This window comes from Ipomoea nil, unplaced genomic scaffold (genome assembly GCF_001879475.1).
Source record: "Ipomoea nil cultivar Tokyo-kokei standard unplaced genomic scaffold, Asagao_1.1 scaffold0900, whole genome shotgun sequence".
NCBI classification, from domain to species: Eukaryota; Viridiplantae; Streptophyta; class Magnoliopsida; order Solanales; family Convolvulaceae; genus Ipomoea; species Ipomoea nil.
This window is the reverse complement of record NW_017617328.1, coordinates 1,505,743-1,523,112: the sequence shown is the minus strand read 5'-3', so window position 1 is coordinate 1,523,112 and position 17,370 is coordinate 1,505,743. Positions and strand designations below refer to the sequence as shown.

Sequence of the window (17,370 nt, the reverse complement as noted above, 5' to 3'; positions counted from 1 at the left end):
ACAATTAGACTACTACTTAAATACTTAACTAATAACTTGTATTATAAATAATAACTCTAGTTGTAGGGAACTAAAATACTTAAAAGCTATCACCATACTGAACACTACACAAAATCTCATTCAATCTCAAAAAATGGGCAAGGTCTTAATTATTTAAGCCCTAGTGAACAGTAAAGTTTTACTGAACACTACGCAGAAATCCCATTTAAACTAACCAAATAATGGGCAGAGTCTTATTCAATAAGCCCTAGTGAACAACACTCACTCTACTGAACACTACGCAAAAATCCCATTAGAGTGGAACAGAACTAATACCTTAAGTGTGCACACCCTAATGGGTTTCCAAGCCCAATGGGTAGTAACTAGTCCTAGTAGCCAGGATACGTTTCTACTGACTACTACTCAACAGGGTAAATACCCTAGTGGTAGATTCCGCTAACCACTCCTCAAAATACAACAGGACTAAAAGTCCTAGAGAGACATGATATGTTTCTACTGCTCACTCCTCAAAAATAACAGAGAGTTTTTAAGCTCCCTAGTGAGTCGGTATAGTCAACCGCTCACTCCACAACAAACTGGGTCACAATCCAAGTATCCAGAAGTTCACAACAAGATACTACAAAAGTCTTAAGAATCAATTTTCTTTATCCTCCATCTTTATAAAAAAAGATAACATTACTGATATTTCTCAAGCAAGCAAATTCTAAACACCTCAAATAAGGAACTGACATAAATTTTCAGAAGGTATGACCTGAATTGCAAAATTTACTGAGAAAAATCGGTAACACATTTCCACATAAAATTTTCCAGATAAGAGGTACAGTGAGTTTCCATACACCCATAACCTCAAAACATTTCATAACATCCTCATTTCTCAATTTCTTTAAATCATAATCATAATATAATCACCAGAATAATTTCCAATAATAAGCAAATAGAGTTTCCAAACTCTCAAAATAATAACCAAAGAGAGAATCTCAATCTCTCAAAATGATCTCAGAATATATTACCAAAGAGAGAATTCCAATCTCTCAGTTTATCTCTTTCCAAGAGAACATCTTCCAACAATACATTTAAATTTCTCAAAATCAATCACACTTGATATATATAAATTGCCAAGAAGAAATGGGTAACAAATGGAGGAATTTCAAATTCTTAAAAATATATTTTCCATGAACAGGGAGTTTTCTTGGCTCCCTAGTGAGTCAGCTTTTACATCACTGCTCACTCCTTAAAACAACAGGGAAGTTAATATAAAACCCCCTAGTGAGTCAGCATATCTCAACTTAGAGTTTTTAGGCTCCCTAGTGAGTCAGTATATTTCAACTGCTCATATATTGACAAAATATATATATCTATAACCTCAAAATTCACTTCCTAAATCCAAATCTTTACTCCCAAATATTACATTCAAGTTTACACCTAAATCTATAACCTTTGTACCAATATTTCCAAAAATGTATTTCCAAACATCCTATTAACCACATAGATATAACACAGATTAGCGTATTCCACACCTAATTATTATGAACACAACTCTCCATATTTATAAAAATGATAACAGCAATGATATTTCACAAGCAAGCAACTTCTCAATATCTCAAATAAGAAACTGACAAAATTTTTCAGAAACTATGACTTGAATTGCAGAATTTACTGAGAAAAATCGGTAAAAGATTTTCATATGAAATTCTCCAGATAAGTAGAGTCTAGACTACACACAAAAAGTTTCAAATCAATCCAAGGCCTAGAAGTATTTTTCCCGAAATATTTTCCAACACTGCGTCAAACAGAAATTAAACTGGCAGTACACTGCCTCAACTTCACGAAATTTTTCTGGAAAAACCGAAACATATTTTTAACCAAAACTTTTTACAAACATCAAATATTACAAGTCTAGGTTCTCCGTAAAAAAATTCAAGCAAATATAAGTTTAGGAAGCATTTTTCACGAATTTTTCTTCCCAGCTACGCCAGTCAGAATTTTCTCAGGCAATGATCAAACTGAGTAAGAGTTTTCCTTTTTAATCACCACAAAATCACCATATCACATATGCAGGTATTTTAAAGCATCTAAACACATATATCTACTCGCATAATATAATCAAATAACTTTACACATTAAATATCACAAATTCATTAAAATCATGAATCACATAAACACATAAAAAAAATTGATTTTTGATTTGGGGAAAAAGAGTTTTAGTGAACATAAATCTTACCCGGACTAATTAAAAGTTGAAATACTCAGCGCATATCCGAAACACCTAGACTCATCGACCCTCGTCTGCGAGCTATAATTGATGATGATGATGATGATGATGATGATGATGATGGAGGACCGGACTATGTTGATGAAGGAGGAGACTAACGTTTAATTTTTTTTTCTTTTATTCTATCTTCTATTTGGCGAGAAGATGATCAGTGAGATATGATAGAGGAAAATATTTAGGATAAGAAAAATGCGTAATCAGATTAGAGTTATAGGAAGATTAGGATTATACGTACAAAATGGGATTAGAGTTGTATAACTGAAAGAAACATATTAAATGGGATTAGGATGATTAGAATAAATATATATATTTATTATATATAGCAAAAGAGTGTGTACTAACGTCTTTATATATATGTATATCCGTAACACATTAACATATATATTATATGATTGCAGAAATAATATATGTTTATTTATAAGAATAAGTATATATCATAGAAAAATATATTCATTAAATAATTTCAAAAATATTTTTGGGTCACAAAATATATAACAAAATAATTTAATAGCAGGCTAACATAATGTTGGATCATTCAAAATAATTTCGGAGGGTATTAAATCAACATAATATTATAAAAAATAACGGGGTATCACACTCTACCCTCCTTAAAATATGATTCGTCCTCGAATCATGACCACAAGGTTATAAGGAACTCAACCTCACAAAGAAACTCGACCTCGAATTTAACAACACAACAAAGAAAAGATGATACACCACAAAGATGGAGTATTACATTCTACCCCTCTTAGAGGATGCTTCGTCCTCGAAGCATAAACATAAAGCAACAAGGAAGGGGGGAGGCTCGACCAATGGGATAGTCAAGAGACTCAAACTAAAATTTAAGTTCGATATATCACAAAAGGTATTACACTCACTCCACCTAAGAAATAAAGTTACGTCCACGTAACTTCCATGCAAGTGCTAACCCAAGCTATATACAAATCAATTATCAAAATAATTCAACAATCACCATTACGAAAAATAAGCAAATATGTATCCAAATAAAACCACGAAGTTCCAAAAATATTTTATTAAATCGCAATTATCAAAATAATGCACCATATCAAATAAAAATGCAACTATATGCAATATCACACATCCTCACCACGGGCTTTCAAAATTTTAAATTCCTATCCAATTTTATTCCTAAGGTCATAAACTTAGGCTCTTAGGCTACCAAAGGTTCTTACGGCTCTGATGCTTTGTCATATAATATATATGTTAATGTGTTTCAAAATTTCGGGGTGTTCAATTTTTGGTGTAGGCGGCTGCGTCGTTGGTGGGTGATAGTGGACCGGCTAACCAAGACAGCACGGTTCATTGCCATGAAAGAAACATGGACAATGACACAACTAGCCAAAGCCTACCTAAACCGAGTAGTGAAGTACCACGGAGTCCCCCGAAACATTATGTCCGATAGGGATCCCAGATTCCTCTCACAATTCAAGAAGTCTCTACAAACAGCCATGGGGACACGGCTGAACCTGAGCACTGCCTTTCACCCCACTACTGACGGTCAAACCGAGAGAACCATTCAGACTCTCGAAGATATGCTAAGAGCCTGCATGTTAGATTTCCAGGGGACATGGGAAGAACACCTAGATCTCATCGAATTCTCTTACAACAACAGCTATCACGCAAGTATCCGCATGGCTCCCTACGAAGCACTGTACGGTCAAAAATGCAAAACACCCTTATGTTGGGAAGACATGGTCAGCCCAGTGGCACTGGGACCCCAATACCTACAAGACACCATAACTAAAGTCAAACACATACAAGAAAGAATGAAGGCCGCCCAAGACCGCCAAAAATCTTACGCCGACATGGGAAGAAAGCAAGTCGAGTTTGCTACTAGGAAAAAGGTCTGGCTGAGAATCTCACCCACACGAGGGGTGATGAGGTTCGGAAGAAAAGGGAAACTCAGCCTCCGGTTTATTGGCCCCTACTAAATCTTAGGAAGAGTCGGAAACCTGGCCTACTGCCTCGCCCTACCCATCGAACTGGAGCGAGTACACAACGTATTCCACATATCCCAACTAAAAAAATATATACACGATCCAAGCCACGTACTACAACCCGAGGCCGTGGACCTTGACGATGCACTAACTTACGAAGAGAAACCCATAAGGATCTTGGACACCAAAACAAGAACCACCCGCCAGCGAACCATGGAAATGGTAAAAATCCTCTGGACCAACCACGGGGACGAAGAGGCAACATGGGAACTCAAAGACACAATGAAGGAACGCTACCCCGAACTCTTCACACAAGGTAGCCAAGGCAAAAACATAGGGTAAGTGAAGGGGTCAACTCAGCAAAGACCAAAGTTTCGGGGACGAAGCTTCCCGTTAGGGGGGGGGGGGAAAGAGTGTAACACCCCGTGTTACTGACTTTAAACCAATTAATTATTTAATCATCTACCCAAAAGAAAGAATTAAATTTCATTAATTAATTAGGAAGAATCTATCATAAGCCCATGAACCCTTATCCCTAAAACCAATCTCTTAGTCCTATAGGAAATAGAATTAGCAAACTCATACCATTTGGACCCTAATTAGGACTCTTAGATATATAAATAGGGACATAGGAGACACCTAGAACTCACACCACAATAACTTTCACCACACAAGAATTTCCAAGAATTCCCATTGGAGAAATGAAGAAAGAAGAAATCTTAAAGAAAGATCCTTCATAGCCAAGGAGTTTAATTAAGGCTAAGAGGTAACCCAGGTCTCAACAAAACCTATTTTCTTTGCTATAATCTCCTTCTTTGGCTCCCTCTATGTGCTTGTGTCTTGATGAATTCCTTTATGTTAATCATGATATAATCTTGTTGATTGATGTAATGATTTTATGTGTGATCTTGATGATCTTGATGTTAAAAAAGAGGTTCTTGATATTTATGTGATGATTCTTGATAAATCTTGATGTTTCTTGATGATAAAGATAAAATATGATTTTGATGATTTGGATGGGATTAGAGCCCTAGGTTGGATTGGGAATTTGTATTATGATGTTCTCAATATATATTTGGGTGGGAATTCGCATGTTCGGGTGTTGTTTATGTTTAGAAGTCATAATAGGATGAGTTCTACGTGGTTCTCGCTTTTGATCCATTAATTGCCCACGTGGTGTGTTATTTGTGTTTAAAAGTGTTTAAGCATGGTTTCGGGTTCCACGGAGGATCCCGGGACGTTTATCTTGATATAGAGTCAGTGAGGGGTAGGTGGGGGTAGGAGAACCCACCACCTACCCGCTGCCCAAAGAAGCACCGCCGGCAGCGGGCAGCCGGCGGGCAGGCGACCCGCCGGGCACCCGCTGCCCGGAAGCTTGTCGCCGGCGGGTGGCCCTCCACCCACCGGCTACCCGCTGGATCGTTGCCCACTCCGGGACTTTGGCTCCCCCGTTTGATGTTCTCCAATCTCCGTGGTGTCCCAACGGACCCCGTTTGTCGTGCTTGAGTCTAGTTTGGTGTTTCGTGTACCATTCGTAGGTTGGAAGAGTCTCAGGTATTGCATGCTAGTTGAATCGGTAACCCGTTGGCCTAGGAGGAAGATGCATGAACCCATTAGGACTATTCTTAGTATGTGAATGATCACACGTAAGTTTATTTATACGTCTCCCCCTTCCCAATGTGCTAATACGTGCTACTATGTGTTATGCGATGCATGATTCCCCAATTTGGTTGCGATCAAATTGGGTGTTCCTGAACTGCAGTTCAGAAGTTAGCTGCGGTCAAATTGGTTACTTATGAGCTGCGGTTCATTTTCTTGACTGTGGTCAATGATTCACTTCTTGGGCTACAGCCCACATGGGCCTCGTGTGCTACGGTCCACCGACTGAATCGCGCCAGCGGTGTGTAGGGCTACTAGCCTGAGGAAGGCCATAGCCCACCAAATGAATGATCAGGCGGTGTGTAGGGCTATGGTCGGCTGCGATCCACCGAGTGATGGGCCAGTGGTGTGTAGGGTCGTAGTCTCCGAGGATCATCACCCACCGAATGAGTCCCTCAAGCGGTGTGTAGGGCTTGATCCACTACGATCCACCGACTATGCTCATCAACGGTGTGTAGGGTCGCAGTCCCCAAAAGAGGATCGCAGTCCACCGACTGAGCGCGTCAGCGGTGTGTAGGGCTGTGATCTGCCGTCGAACTATCGGCGGTCTATACGGTTGGTTGCGATCAACCCCTTCATGCTGCGGTATGAGGTAGGGTGGTGCGGGGCTGTGTTAGTGCTATATGCACTAACCCTCATGTTCGCGGCATGCGATTGGTCCCGTGGCGCCACCAAAGTGTGCTTGTGTGATATGAATGATGATTGAGTGACGGTGTGAATGATTTGAAAGTGAACTGTGACCTTAGATACGTGTTCTTTATGATATTATCTCTATATAATTGAGTGTTGGTCCCGATAGAATGAGATGAGAGTCTAGAGGGGGGGGAGGGGGGGGGGTGAATAGACTCTTTTCGTTAGAAGCCCTAAACGTCACCTTTCGGTGTCTTGGCGCAGCGGATAAGATAGATTCGTTTTAAAATACTTTGCACGAGTTTACGTAATTAGACAAACTTTCGGTAAAGATAATGAAGAAATGATATAAGAGCAAAATAAAAAGCGTAAGTAAGGAGATAAGGAGGACACGAGATTTTATAGTGGTTCGGCCAATGTTGCCTACTCCACTCTTCTTCCACAACTGTTGGAAGGATTGCACTATCACTCTTAGTACAATTACACAAAGACTTCCTTGATCACTAAGCCGGACAGCCTTCGTAGGTTTTTCAACTCCTCGAGTTTACTCCGCCTCTATCAACTTCTTCTCCTGAGTTGAGGTTGGTAGAAAATGATTTCTTGAATTCTCCAACAAAGAGATCTTGACTCTGAGATATGATAGCTTCAAACTGATGTCAAGACTTCCTTGAGGTGTAAGACAAGTGATTTTCCAAGTAAATTAACACCTCAAAAACTGGTTCACAAAAGCTTTTTGTAAATTGTAGACGTTTCAAGAGCTTTTGTAAGTGAGTAAGTCGAGTGATAATGAACCAGCACCTTCTTAGTTGATGAAGGTGAGTTTATATAGGTGATGAAAATCCATCCGTTGGAGGGAGATGAAATTTTCGAACCTTTTAACCATTTGACAAGGACCGGGGAGCTTCATGCATTAAATGCTTCATTAATGAGGTTGTACCATGTAGCCGTTGAAGGTATGGGAAGCATTAGGGTTTTGTCCTTTAGCTCCAAGAGATAGTACATCTTCATTTAATGCTTCTTGAAAAGTGAGTCCCATAAAATGAAGTCCTTATTGTCCTAGGATGTTGTCAAATCAGACAGGTGAAACATTCTTCTCGTTGTTGAAGAGAAGTAGTGTTTAACGAAGATCGTCTTTTACAAACACTGTCCTTTCGTGTTTGTTGACAACTCCTGCTTGACTCTCGTTGTTGTTCTTCATGTCTCGTGTCTTCTTTCGCCTTGGAGATCCTAATATCTAGTCATAACTCATTTTCGTGTGTTTGTCTAGCTTAACACGAATTACAAAAGAGTTATGGCAACTCTCGTCTAGGACGAAAGTAGCGAAACAAAAACAGCTAATGGTTAGAGGTCTACTTTTCTACATTACATTGGTATCATCAAAATCCTAATACAATGTTCCTAACACTGAGTATCCATGTTTAATGTGTTTATCCCTACCTGTTGAGTCTATTCTCGGTTTTAAAGCTAGAGTCCCCCAAGTATATATCTTCCTCCTTCAAAACAGTTTTCATATATATATATATATATATATATATATATATATATATATATATATATATATAATTAGGTTCTGGTGCGGTTAGAGTGCCCAGGTGCGGTTTAATCTGGACCATTCATCTCGCTTAAATCAACGTTCAGAATTGTCAAAATTTAAAAAAAAAAAAACGCGGTGGCAGTTTTGTAATTTTTTCATGTTGGTCAAAATTAAGGTGAGCGGATCTGTGATTAATGTGCGTGGGGTTTGTGCTTAATGTGCATGAGGTTGTGCTTAATGTGTGTAGGGTTTGTACTTAATGTGCGTGAGGTTGTGCTTAATGTTGAAACTTAAAATCTGTGAGTTAATATATTAAAGTGCGTGGGGTTTGTGCTTAATGTGCGTGAGGTTGTGCTTAATGTGTGTGGGGTTTGTACTTAATGTGCGTGAGGGTCAATAGTTGTTGAAACTTAAAATCTGTGAGTTAATATATTAAAGTGCGTGGGGTTTGTGCTTAATGTGCGTGAGGTTGTGCTTAATGTGTGTGGGGTTTGTACTTAATGTGCGTGAGGGTCAATAGTTGTTGAAACTTAAAATCTGTGAGTTAATATTTAAAGTGCGTGGGGTTTGTGCTTAATGTGCGTGAGGCTGTGCTTAATGTGTGTGGGGTTTGTACTTAATGTGCGTGAGGTTGTGCAGACGCTACCATTTGTGTAGACACTACTCATTTGTGTAGACGCTATGTGTAGACGCTATCATTTGTGTAGACGCTGTGTAGGCGCTATCTTCTTCCCGACACGCGTTTTTTTTTTTTAATTTTTATTGATTTGAGCCGTTGATCTAAATTTGATCAACAGCTCAGATCTAACCGCACAACCGCACGGGAAGCTATACTCGCACCTGAACCCTTCCCTATATATATATATATATATATATATATATATATATATACCTATAATATATTTCAATGCGTTGGAGTGGGTTACCGGCATCATTCGCTGAACAGATATATTTGGCTTTCAGGCACAGATGATTAGCTTCCAGAGCGCGCTAGAGGAACTTGGATTAGACAGATATTTTTCTTTCGGCCTGCGTGCCACGATGATGTATTGAGGATATTTAGCTAGTTTAGCCTGTGCATCTGAGTTCTCCAGCTCAGATGTGGCATAGCACCCCGCACTCTTATGTTTAGTAATAATCTGTTTTGAGATTTAATAAGAAATTACCTTCGTTATATAAGTTTTAAAAGTTTCAAAATTTCGGGGTGTTACAGTTGGTATCAGTTCTTGTTCCCCCTTACAGGAAGCTTGGTCAAGATCACCACCACATTGCCGGAAGCCAGGAACTGGACCCTCCGTAACATTTCAGGCAGCTGTAGTCAAAGAAAGCTATATATATGACTTGCAATTTTCTTTTTAGAATGACCAAGCCATTTGCAGCCACCTTAAGGTAATTCTCTTATTCTCTTCCTTTTTAAGACTTAGATAATTCATTTGATCTGTACATTATGAAAATGAATAAATCTATGGTAGCAGTATATCTATATATGTAGCTGACTTGGATCCTTGTTTTGTCTGTGATCCTCCTAGAGGGGAATCCATCCCACCTGTAATATTTTAGACAGAGAGATAGTGAGATACCACAACATAATGAATGTAAAAGAAATTGATATAGACATTTGAATAAACAGAGCTTTATCAACCTGCTGATAACCTCTCAACCTTATGGTGATTGGTTTTTGGTACTCATGTGTGTCAGAATGTACAGCCCTGGATGCGGAACAGGAATTGAGAAAATAATAAAACAATGGTTACATGCATGAAGTCTAAGGAACATGGAATTTGGTGGCTACTTTTTATGAGAAATTTAAATTATTTTTAAATATTATTAAATTAGTATTTCCAATTCTCATTATGTTTATTTTATAGTTTCTATACATTTTTTTAATATTTATAACTCTTCAGTTTTTCTTAATTGTCAGACTTTTGTATTGAGAAGTCAAGTTTTGAATAAGATTAAAAGTGTTTGAGTTTGAGCTATATTGTTTGTGTTCTCCTGTTCTCTTTGTCCTACATCAACCCTCTACAACTGTGAAGTCAATCGTCCTGTTTTGAATAAGATTAAAAGTGTTTGAGTTTGAGTTATATTGTTTGTATTCTCCTGTTCTCTTTGTCCTACATCAACCCTCTACAACTGTGAAGTCAATTGTCCTACATCAATCCTCCACTATTTCCATTGCCCATATACATGTGCGTCCTTTTTCTGGTATTACTGATAACTGTGGCTTGTTATTTCTTTTCCATTCCATTTTTTTAGTCAAGTCACACTATACAAGTCATGTTTTATGGCGTTAAATTATGCAGTTGATGCAAGTTAAAAAATATATTCTCCTCAACAAATTGTGTATGTCATGATATTACACTGGTTTAAACTTAGAAGGCAGTCTTGACTTCTTGAAATATTGTCTTTATATCAGAATATTTTTCCTATACCATACATCCCCATGGATTGATAAATGATTTAGATGGGAGCCGTTACAATTTGGATTGGAGACTGAAGAATGCGGCGCTGAATGAAAAATAGGGTTAGCAAATTAGCATCGGAATAAACTGTTTTTCATTTTATTATATAAAAATACGCCATGCATTTTGTGTGAATTATAAGGAGAGAATTATTGTGTGATAGTATAAGGTGCATTATTTGTATGCATAAAACACACTATTTCCATGAATGTGTTTTAATGCATGATTCACACAGCTATATGGATCATGATTCACAGCAAAATTTATCAATAAAACTTCACTAGTTACTTTTGTACGAAAACCAGGAAGAATGACCAGGATCCAGTCTCACCAGCGGCAGTGTGGGAGCAACCTCTCAAAGTGAGAGGGGCTCCTTGTGCGCACACGATTGGAAATTATAGAATTTTCGACCACTTTTGGTATCGGAAAAACCTTTGTTGTTATTTCTGGCCGCTTTTTGCTTTCAACTTGATTTAAGATCACTATCAGATGGTCGAAAATTTCATAATTTCCAGTTGTGGCAGTAAGCAAAGGTCTAGTCTCTGTGTTTCATGTTCAGTTGAGTTATCATAATTTACATCGTCTCAGGTGCTCTGTTGGTTAGATTTTTTTCTTTACATAAATGCACAAGTAAATGTTTTTTTTGTAAAGAGGAAAACTCACAATCAGTATCGGAGAGTTTGTACCGAGTAAGCCTTGCTACAAGGCTACATACAAATGATCCGCCATTATTTAATATATATAATGTATACACACATTTAGATTTATACTCCGTATTACACATAAATTATTCATGATGAAACAAGTATAACAATATAAAAGTAAAGTTGACATTGCCATCCGACCACGACCACATACTTGTCAATAATGCAACACGACAACATGGTACTCCACGATTGCGTTACGGGCCGTGAAATTCGCCCAGTAAGTCTTGGCGGTGGCGACGCCCTGCGCCAACCGGAAAACGCCGGAGCCACCGACGATGGGCATTTCACGGTACCGATGGAGGATGGGGTTACGGCCGAGGAGGCTAAGGGTGCTGCCGTTATACTTCCCGGCCGTAAACACCAAGTTGAACGTCATGAGAAACCCGATCTCGCTGAACGAGGCGGAGCCGTACATTGGCCGACGATCTGAGAGCCCGGGTCGGGTCCGGCCGTCAGGGGGTCGTCGGCCATGGCGAGGAAGCCGAAGCGAGTGGGCGAGTCGGCGGTGGTGTTGGCGCCGGCGATTTGGAGTGCGGTGGGGTTCTTGCCGGTGAGGGTGTCGTGGAAGAAAAAATGGAGTTTTGTAAGCTTTTGGCGTGCATGGGGTAGGCGTTGGAACCACTCGTCCACCGCCTTAGGGCCTTGAGGAGGCACCGTGGCAATGCCTATCGCCGCCATGGCTATCACAGTGTTCAACAAAAGCAATATAATTGCGCTTCGTTCTGCCATTTCTAACTCCTCTCTAGCTTCCTCTTTCTTTCTCTCTCTCCCTCCCTCAAAAATGGATATATATATATATATATATATATATATATATATATATATATATATAATGTATTGATAAAGATATATACCAGGGAAGAAAACTTGAGGTGTGTTTGGTTCGCACATAGGAATCGGAATCGGAATCGAAATGGGTATCAAATACTTGGTAATGGTAATGGGTTTTGGTGAAAGTATTTAACATGTTTGGTAGTAGAGTGGAATGAGAATGGTTACTAATAGTAGTGCTTGAGAATGAGTAAGGGAATGAAACCCTTACTGTATTTGGTATGAGTTTTTCAATTGATGGGGTATTCGAAACCTATAGTAGTGCTCTAAAAACATATCAACCAAACAACAACAATCACTTTCATACACATTCCCATGGACAAAACCCACCAACCAAACACACCCATGGTGTTTTGGGGTGGGAGAGGGGGTAGGCCAGGGGCGGCGGCGGCCGGCAAGGATAGAAGCAACATAATTATCCCATAATAAAAAATGGTGATTGTGGCCTCGGAGTGGCGAACTTATAATAATTAATAAGGTGTTTGCCCATTAATATAGTCCCAAGAAACTAGCTAGAAATAAAATACTTTTTATATTTTATGTGTTGACAAATGACATGCCAAAAATTATATTTAGTATTACAATAAATTTAAAAAATATTTTAAAAAAATATTTTTTATAACTAGCCGCTATTTTTTAAACACTACATATACTCCCTATAAGGATAAGGCTATTAGAAAGGGACACGAACAAACTAAAAAAGATAGATACGATCAACTGACCTTGTCAGAAACCTGCAATAAAAGAGTAATCAACCCGCCATCAATAGCCACTGCAACGGCAACCTAGGCAGGAGCAGTAGCTTTAGCTAGTAACCCCTTTGACTTGAACTAAGACCAATTAAGCTAAGGAATGATACACATATTTTTTTTTTTTTTTTAAATGGTAATATTTTCGTAAATAATTGAACATCGAAATACAAGTAGGGCAAGTAACAGTTTCATATAGTGCATCTCAGTGCATGTAAAATGTATTACAAGTGCAGATAAAATGTATTACAGGTGTAAGTAAAATTTATACTGAGCATCAAAATTAAGTCACCTAACGTTATAACTAGGTGCACCTATAGTTATAAGTAGTTGCACCTAGGTGCATGAATGTTAACAAGGTAAAATTAAATACACTTGTAAGTGAAAGTATGTGACTTGTAAGTGATTTTACCTGCATATTTTACTTGCAAAAGTGCACCAACTACTTGCACTTATAACACATTTACATGCACTAAAATTTGAGTAATTTACGAAAATATCACCACATCATTTTTTTTCTTAAATTACATCTGATTCGTTGATTTGGAAATGTAGGCGGCGCTGAATGATTCTCAGTTCTCTCTTGGGCGAACAGTTCGCACTTGAACGCGATCATTTATATATATATATATATATATATATATATATATATATAAATATATATATATATATATATATATATATATATATATATATATATATATGAGCTTGAGAACTTATGAGGACCATTGATATGGTATAATCGAATGGCTCAAAAATGTTCACAAATTTGCACGGGTAATTTAAAAAGGAATGTGAGGGAAAATTATGTTGTGCATCAACAACTTTGTTTTACTTTTAAAAAAAATCATTTTCGATTGTCGTTTAGTTACGTAAACATGTGTTCATAATTTTATAATTTCACATTATGAATGTATAGTTATGAAGTTATGGATGTGTATAGTAGTTATATGCAATTCTGAATTATAGTTATGAAGTTATAGGTGTATAATAATAATAATAATAATAATAATAATAATAATAATAATAATAATAATAATAATAATAATAAAGAAGAAGAAGAAGAAGAAGACCTGTTTGGTGATTGTTGGATAGCTCGTCTGCTTTGGGGGATGGACGACGTCATGCAAGATAGAAATTTGCAGGAGTTCATGGGAGATGCTGTCGGTGCTTCGAACATGGCTTTGTCCATTCGTATGGCGGCAATCTTTTGGGTCATTTGGACCGAGCGTAACAATCGCATATGGAGGGACAAATCTACTAGCAATGAGATATTGCATCGCCAGGTGGAATGTCTTAGAGCCTCCTGGAAGGAAACGTTTAAGCCGGCAACTTTGAGAGGGCAGGCAACCGGCTCTCCAGTGATCTGGGAACCACCGGCACAAGGGTGGTTAAAATGTAATGTAGACGCGGCAGTGCTTGCTGATGGTGTAGGCTTCGGAGCTGTAGTACGAAATCATGAAGGACGCTTTGTGGCGGCTATGAACGGCCGGCTTTCGTGCGATAGAGAACCTTTCATGGCGGAGGCTACGGCAGTAAAGGAGTCACTCACTTGGTTGCACAATTTTGGTCGCGGATTCATGGTCATTGAAACAAATTGTTTAAATTTTTGCAAAGCTTTTAATTCCAGTAGCTTAAACTTCTCTTATGTTAATTTGATTGTTAAGCAATGTGTTTTGATTGCTAATGGCATTGGGAACGTGAGTGTTCATTATGTCTAAGAGATCAGCTAATCAAGTGGCTCATGTGCTTGCACGGACGACTGATTTTGGGACTGACTCTAATTCGTGGGTTGATACCCCACCTGATTGTATTTTTCATTTATTGGTTCATTAATGAAGTTTGTTTGTTTGTTTCAAAAAAATATAGTAAAACTAACATTATCCATGCAAATCTCTCCCACTCTCAAAAATTGGTTTTACTTTCACTAACATTTGTAAATTCTCTACTATTTATTGATTTTATTCTACATTCATACAATTAAATTGACTTTTATTTTTAAAAATAAATCCCACTTACATATTATATTATAAATATAATACTAAAATAATAAAACAAAATTAAATAAAAAAAATGAAAAAGGACGCTGCCTTGGTACGTAAACAAATTGTGTTTCCAAAATGTTCACAAGAAAAACAATATGAATAAAAACAAAAAAAAAAAAAACAAAAAACAAAAAAACAAAAAACAAAAATACACTCATTTTTGCACTGAGCCACTGCAGAAGAATCTCGTAGATTGATGGAGAACCTATGTGTACTTGAGATTAGCAATCGTATGGCTGATATTGATTGATCTGTCGCATGTGCACTGGCCCACTGCATAAAAATCTCATAAAACTGACGAATACGCACTGTTGTAATGATTGGGATAGGTTAAACAAATTTGGATATTCTGTCGGTATTTATTGGGATCAGTTAGGCCAATATTAATTTCTTTCATATTTTTTTTTAAAAATACTTATCATTCTTTACAAGGTAATATCTATTGTATACTTTCTCAAACATTTTCACCTAAAAAAATTTAAACTCCCACTACCAAAATTTGAACATTTGATTATCCGCTTGAATGGATAATCGGGATGTCATCACACTACATAGTAGTTGGCAATTTCTTTCATATACATTTGCACACAAAAAATTAAATCTAGACCAATCATACTTAGGGACAGAAACCGGGCGGGGCGGGGCGGGGCGGGGCAGGGGCGATGAATGGGATCCCCGTCCCTGTGGGAAATTTTCGGGAACGGGAAATCCCCGCCCCATTTTTTATTTATGCCTATTACAAAATAAAAGACTAGTTTTTTTTTAAAAAAAAAAAAAAATTAAAAACTAAACAGTTTACAGTAATTACAAATTTCAATTCCTAAACAGTTTACTACACTAAACACTAAACACTAAACATTTTAATTCCTAAACAGTTTGCACTGAATACTAAAATTACTAATTGAAATTCTTAATATTATATATATATATTATTAGCCGGGGATTCGGGGTCGGGGCGGGGAATGCCGTCCCCGTCCCCGGCGGGGATTGGGGAATTCTCCCCATCCCCCGTTCCCCGAATTAAATTTTTGAACCCGTCCCCGTCGGGGCGGGGGTCGGTCTTCCCCGTCGGGGGCGGGTTCAATTGCCATCCCTAATCATACTATTAGGAATATAGCGGAATTCCTCCAACATGTTCTGTCAGGTCGGAGTGTAGGGACCTTTAGGGTTGGGGATTCAACTTTTTGGGATAATGAATATAGCGGAATAATGAGTAAGCAAATAATCAAAAATTAAAAATTATAGAAGTTAAATAATAGTAGAATATATAAAATATAATGACAAATGGATTACTAAAATGAGAAAATAATATATATATATATATATATATATATATATATATATATATATATATATATAAGCTTCGAATCCGGTACATCCCTTATGATAAATGAGTTCATGAGAACTCATGATATCCATTGATTAATTTTCCATCAATGGTTAAGATTATTAGAGATTGTTAAAGTAATTAAGGATATATAATAATCAAAAAGATTAAATTGTAATTGTAGTTATTTATTTATTTATGGATATAATAGTAATGGAATCTTAAGCATTAAATTAGGGATATTATGAATGGTAATTGAGGACATCGATTGTTAAATGTTCTGCATAGACGTATTTAAAAAAAAAAATGCGTGAACGATACTAAAAGCACAGACGAATGGAAGACAGTACAGAGGCAACCGAGGATCACACTTCAATAATGGCGGGTACTAGCACAGGTAGGTGCATAAGCGTTTATAGGCATGTGCGTATTGCCAGGTTTTTTTTTTTTTTTTTAGATTTTTGTTGTTGGGTCGAACGAACTATAAGTTAGGGCTGTTTGTGTGCCTCAGTAAACAGCGTATAGGTGTAGTTTGGTTGCATATTAGCTTGTGCAACCCTCCCGGGTTTATTACATCATGAATATAAAACGGAAGTTTAGGAGCCGGGTGCGTCGACTTAGATTAGTCTGTGCATTATAGCTCCGTATGAAGAGGGAATCGTTTTCCTGTATTAAATTTGTTGTTTGTTTGGTGAGACGAGCTAAATGTAAGGGTAAGTCTGTGCATGCATGACTGATATCTGAATATTTGGAATGACATGAATTTTGATTCCAAATTCTAATGATTTTAGATTAATAGTAGGGTAAGCCAACATTAGTATGTGCATAGTAGTATTAGTTTTTTTTTTTTCTTTGGTTATTGGATTATTGGTTTTTTTTTTTTTGGTAATTGTTTTGTGTTAGTTTTCTTCGACAACCTAATGTAATAAGATATATGAGTGAATGCTACGAATGACCAGGGATCGAGTCTCACCAGCGGCAGTGTGGGGGCAACATCTCAAAGTGAGGGGGGTTCCTTGTGCGCAGTGAGCAAATGTCTAGCCTCTATGGTTCATGTTCAGTTGAGTGACCATGATTTACATCCTCCCAAATGCTCTGTCGGGCCGGGGTGTGGAGGGCCCTTAGGGTTGGGGTTAAGCCTTTTGGAAGAATGTATGAGCGAATGCTACGAATGTTTGACATAGAGAAACGCACGT

The 17,370-nt window shown here is 37.7% G+C and overlaps 1 protein-coding gene and 1 pseudogene across 1 annotated transcript; one reads left to right on the top strand and one right to left on the bottom strand.

The window, feature by feature from the left end:
• Positions 1-11,158: 11,158 nt before the first annotated feature.
• LOC109179369 lies at positions 11,159-11,975 on the bottom strand (annotated as a pseudogene).
• Positions 11,976-13,914: 1,939 nt separating this feature from the next.
• LOC109179342 lies at positions 13,915-14,523 on the top strand. Its single transcript, XM_019328846.1, has one exon. The coding sequence runs from the start codon at positions 13,915-13,917 to the stop codon at positions 14,521-14,523; it is 609 nt and encodes a 202-aa protein (XP_019184391.1).
• Positions 14,524-17,370: the final 2,847 nt, after the last annotated feature.

Coding starts and splice junctions, on each gene's coding strand:
- LOC109179342 (XM_019328846.1), top strand. CDS start 13,915: ATGGACGACGTCATGCAAGATAGAAATTTGCAGGAGTTCATGGGAGAT.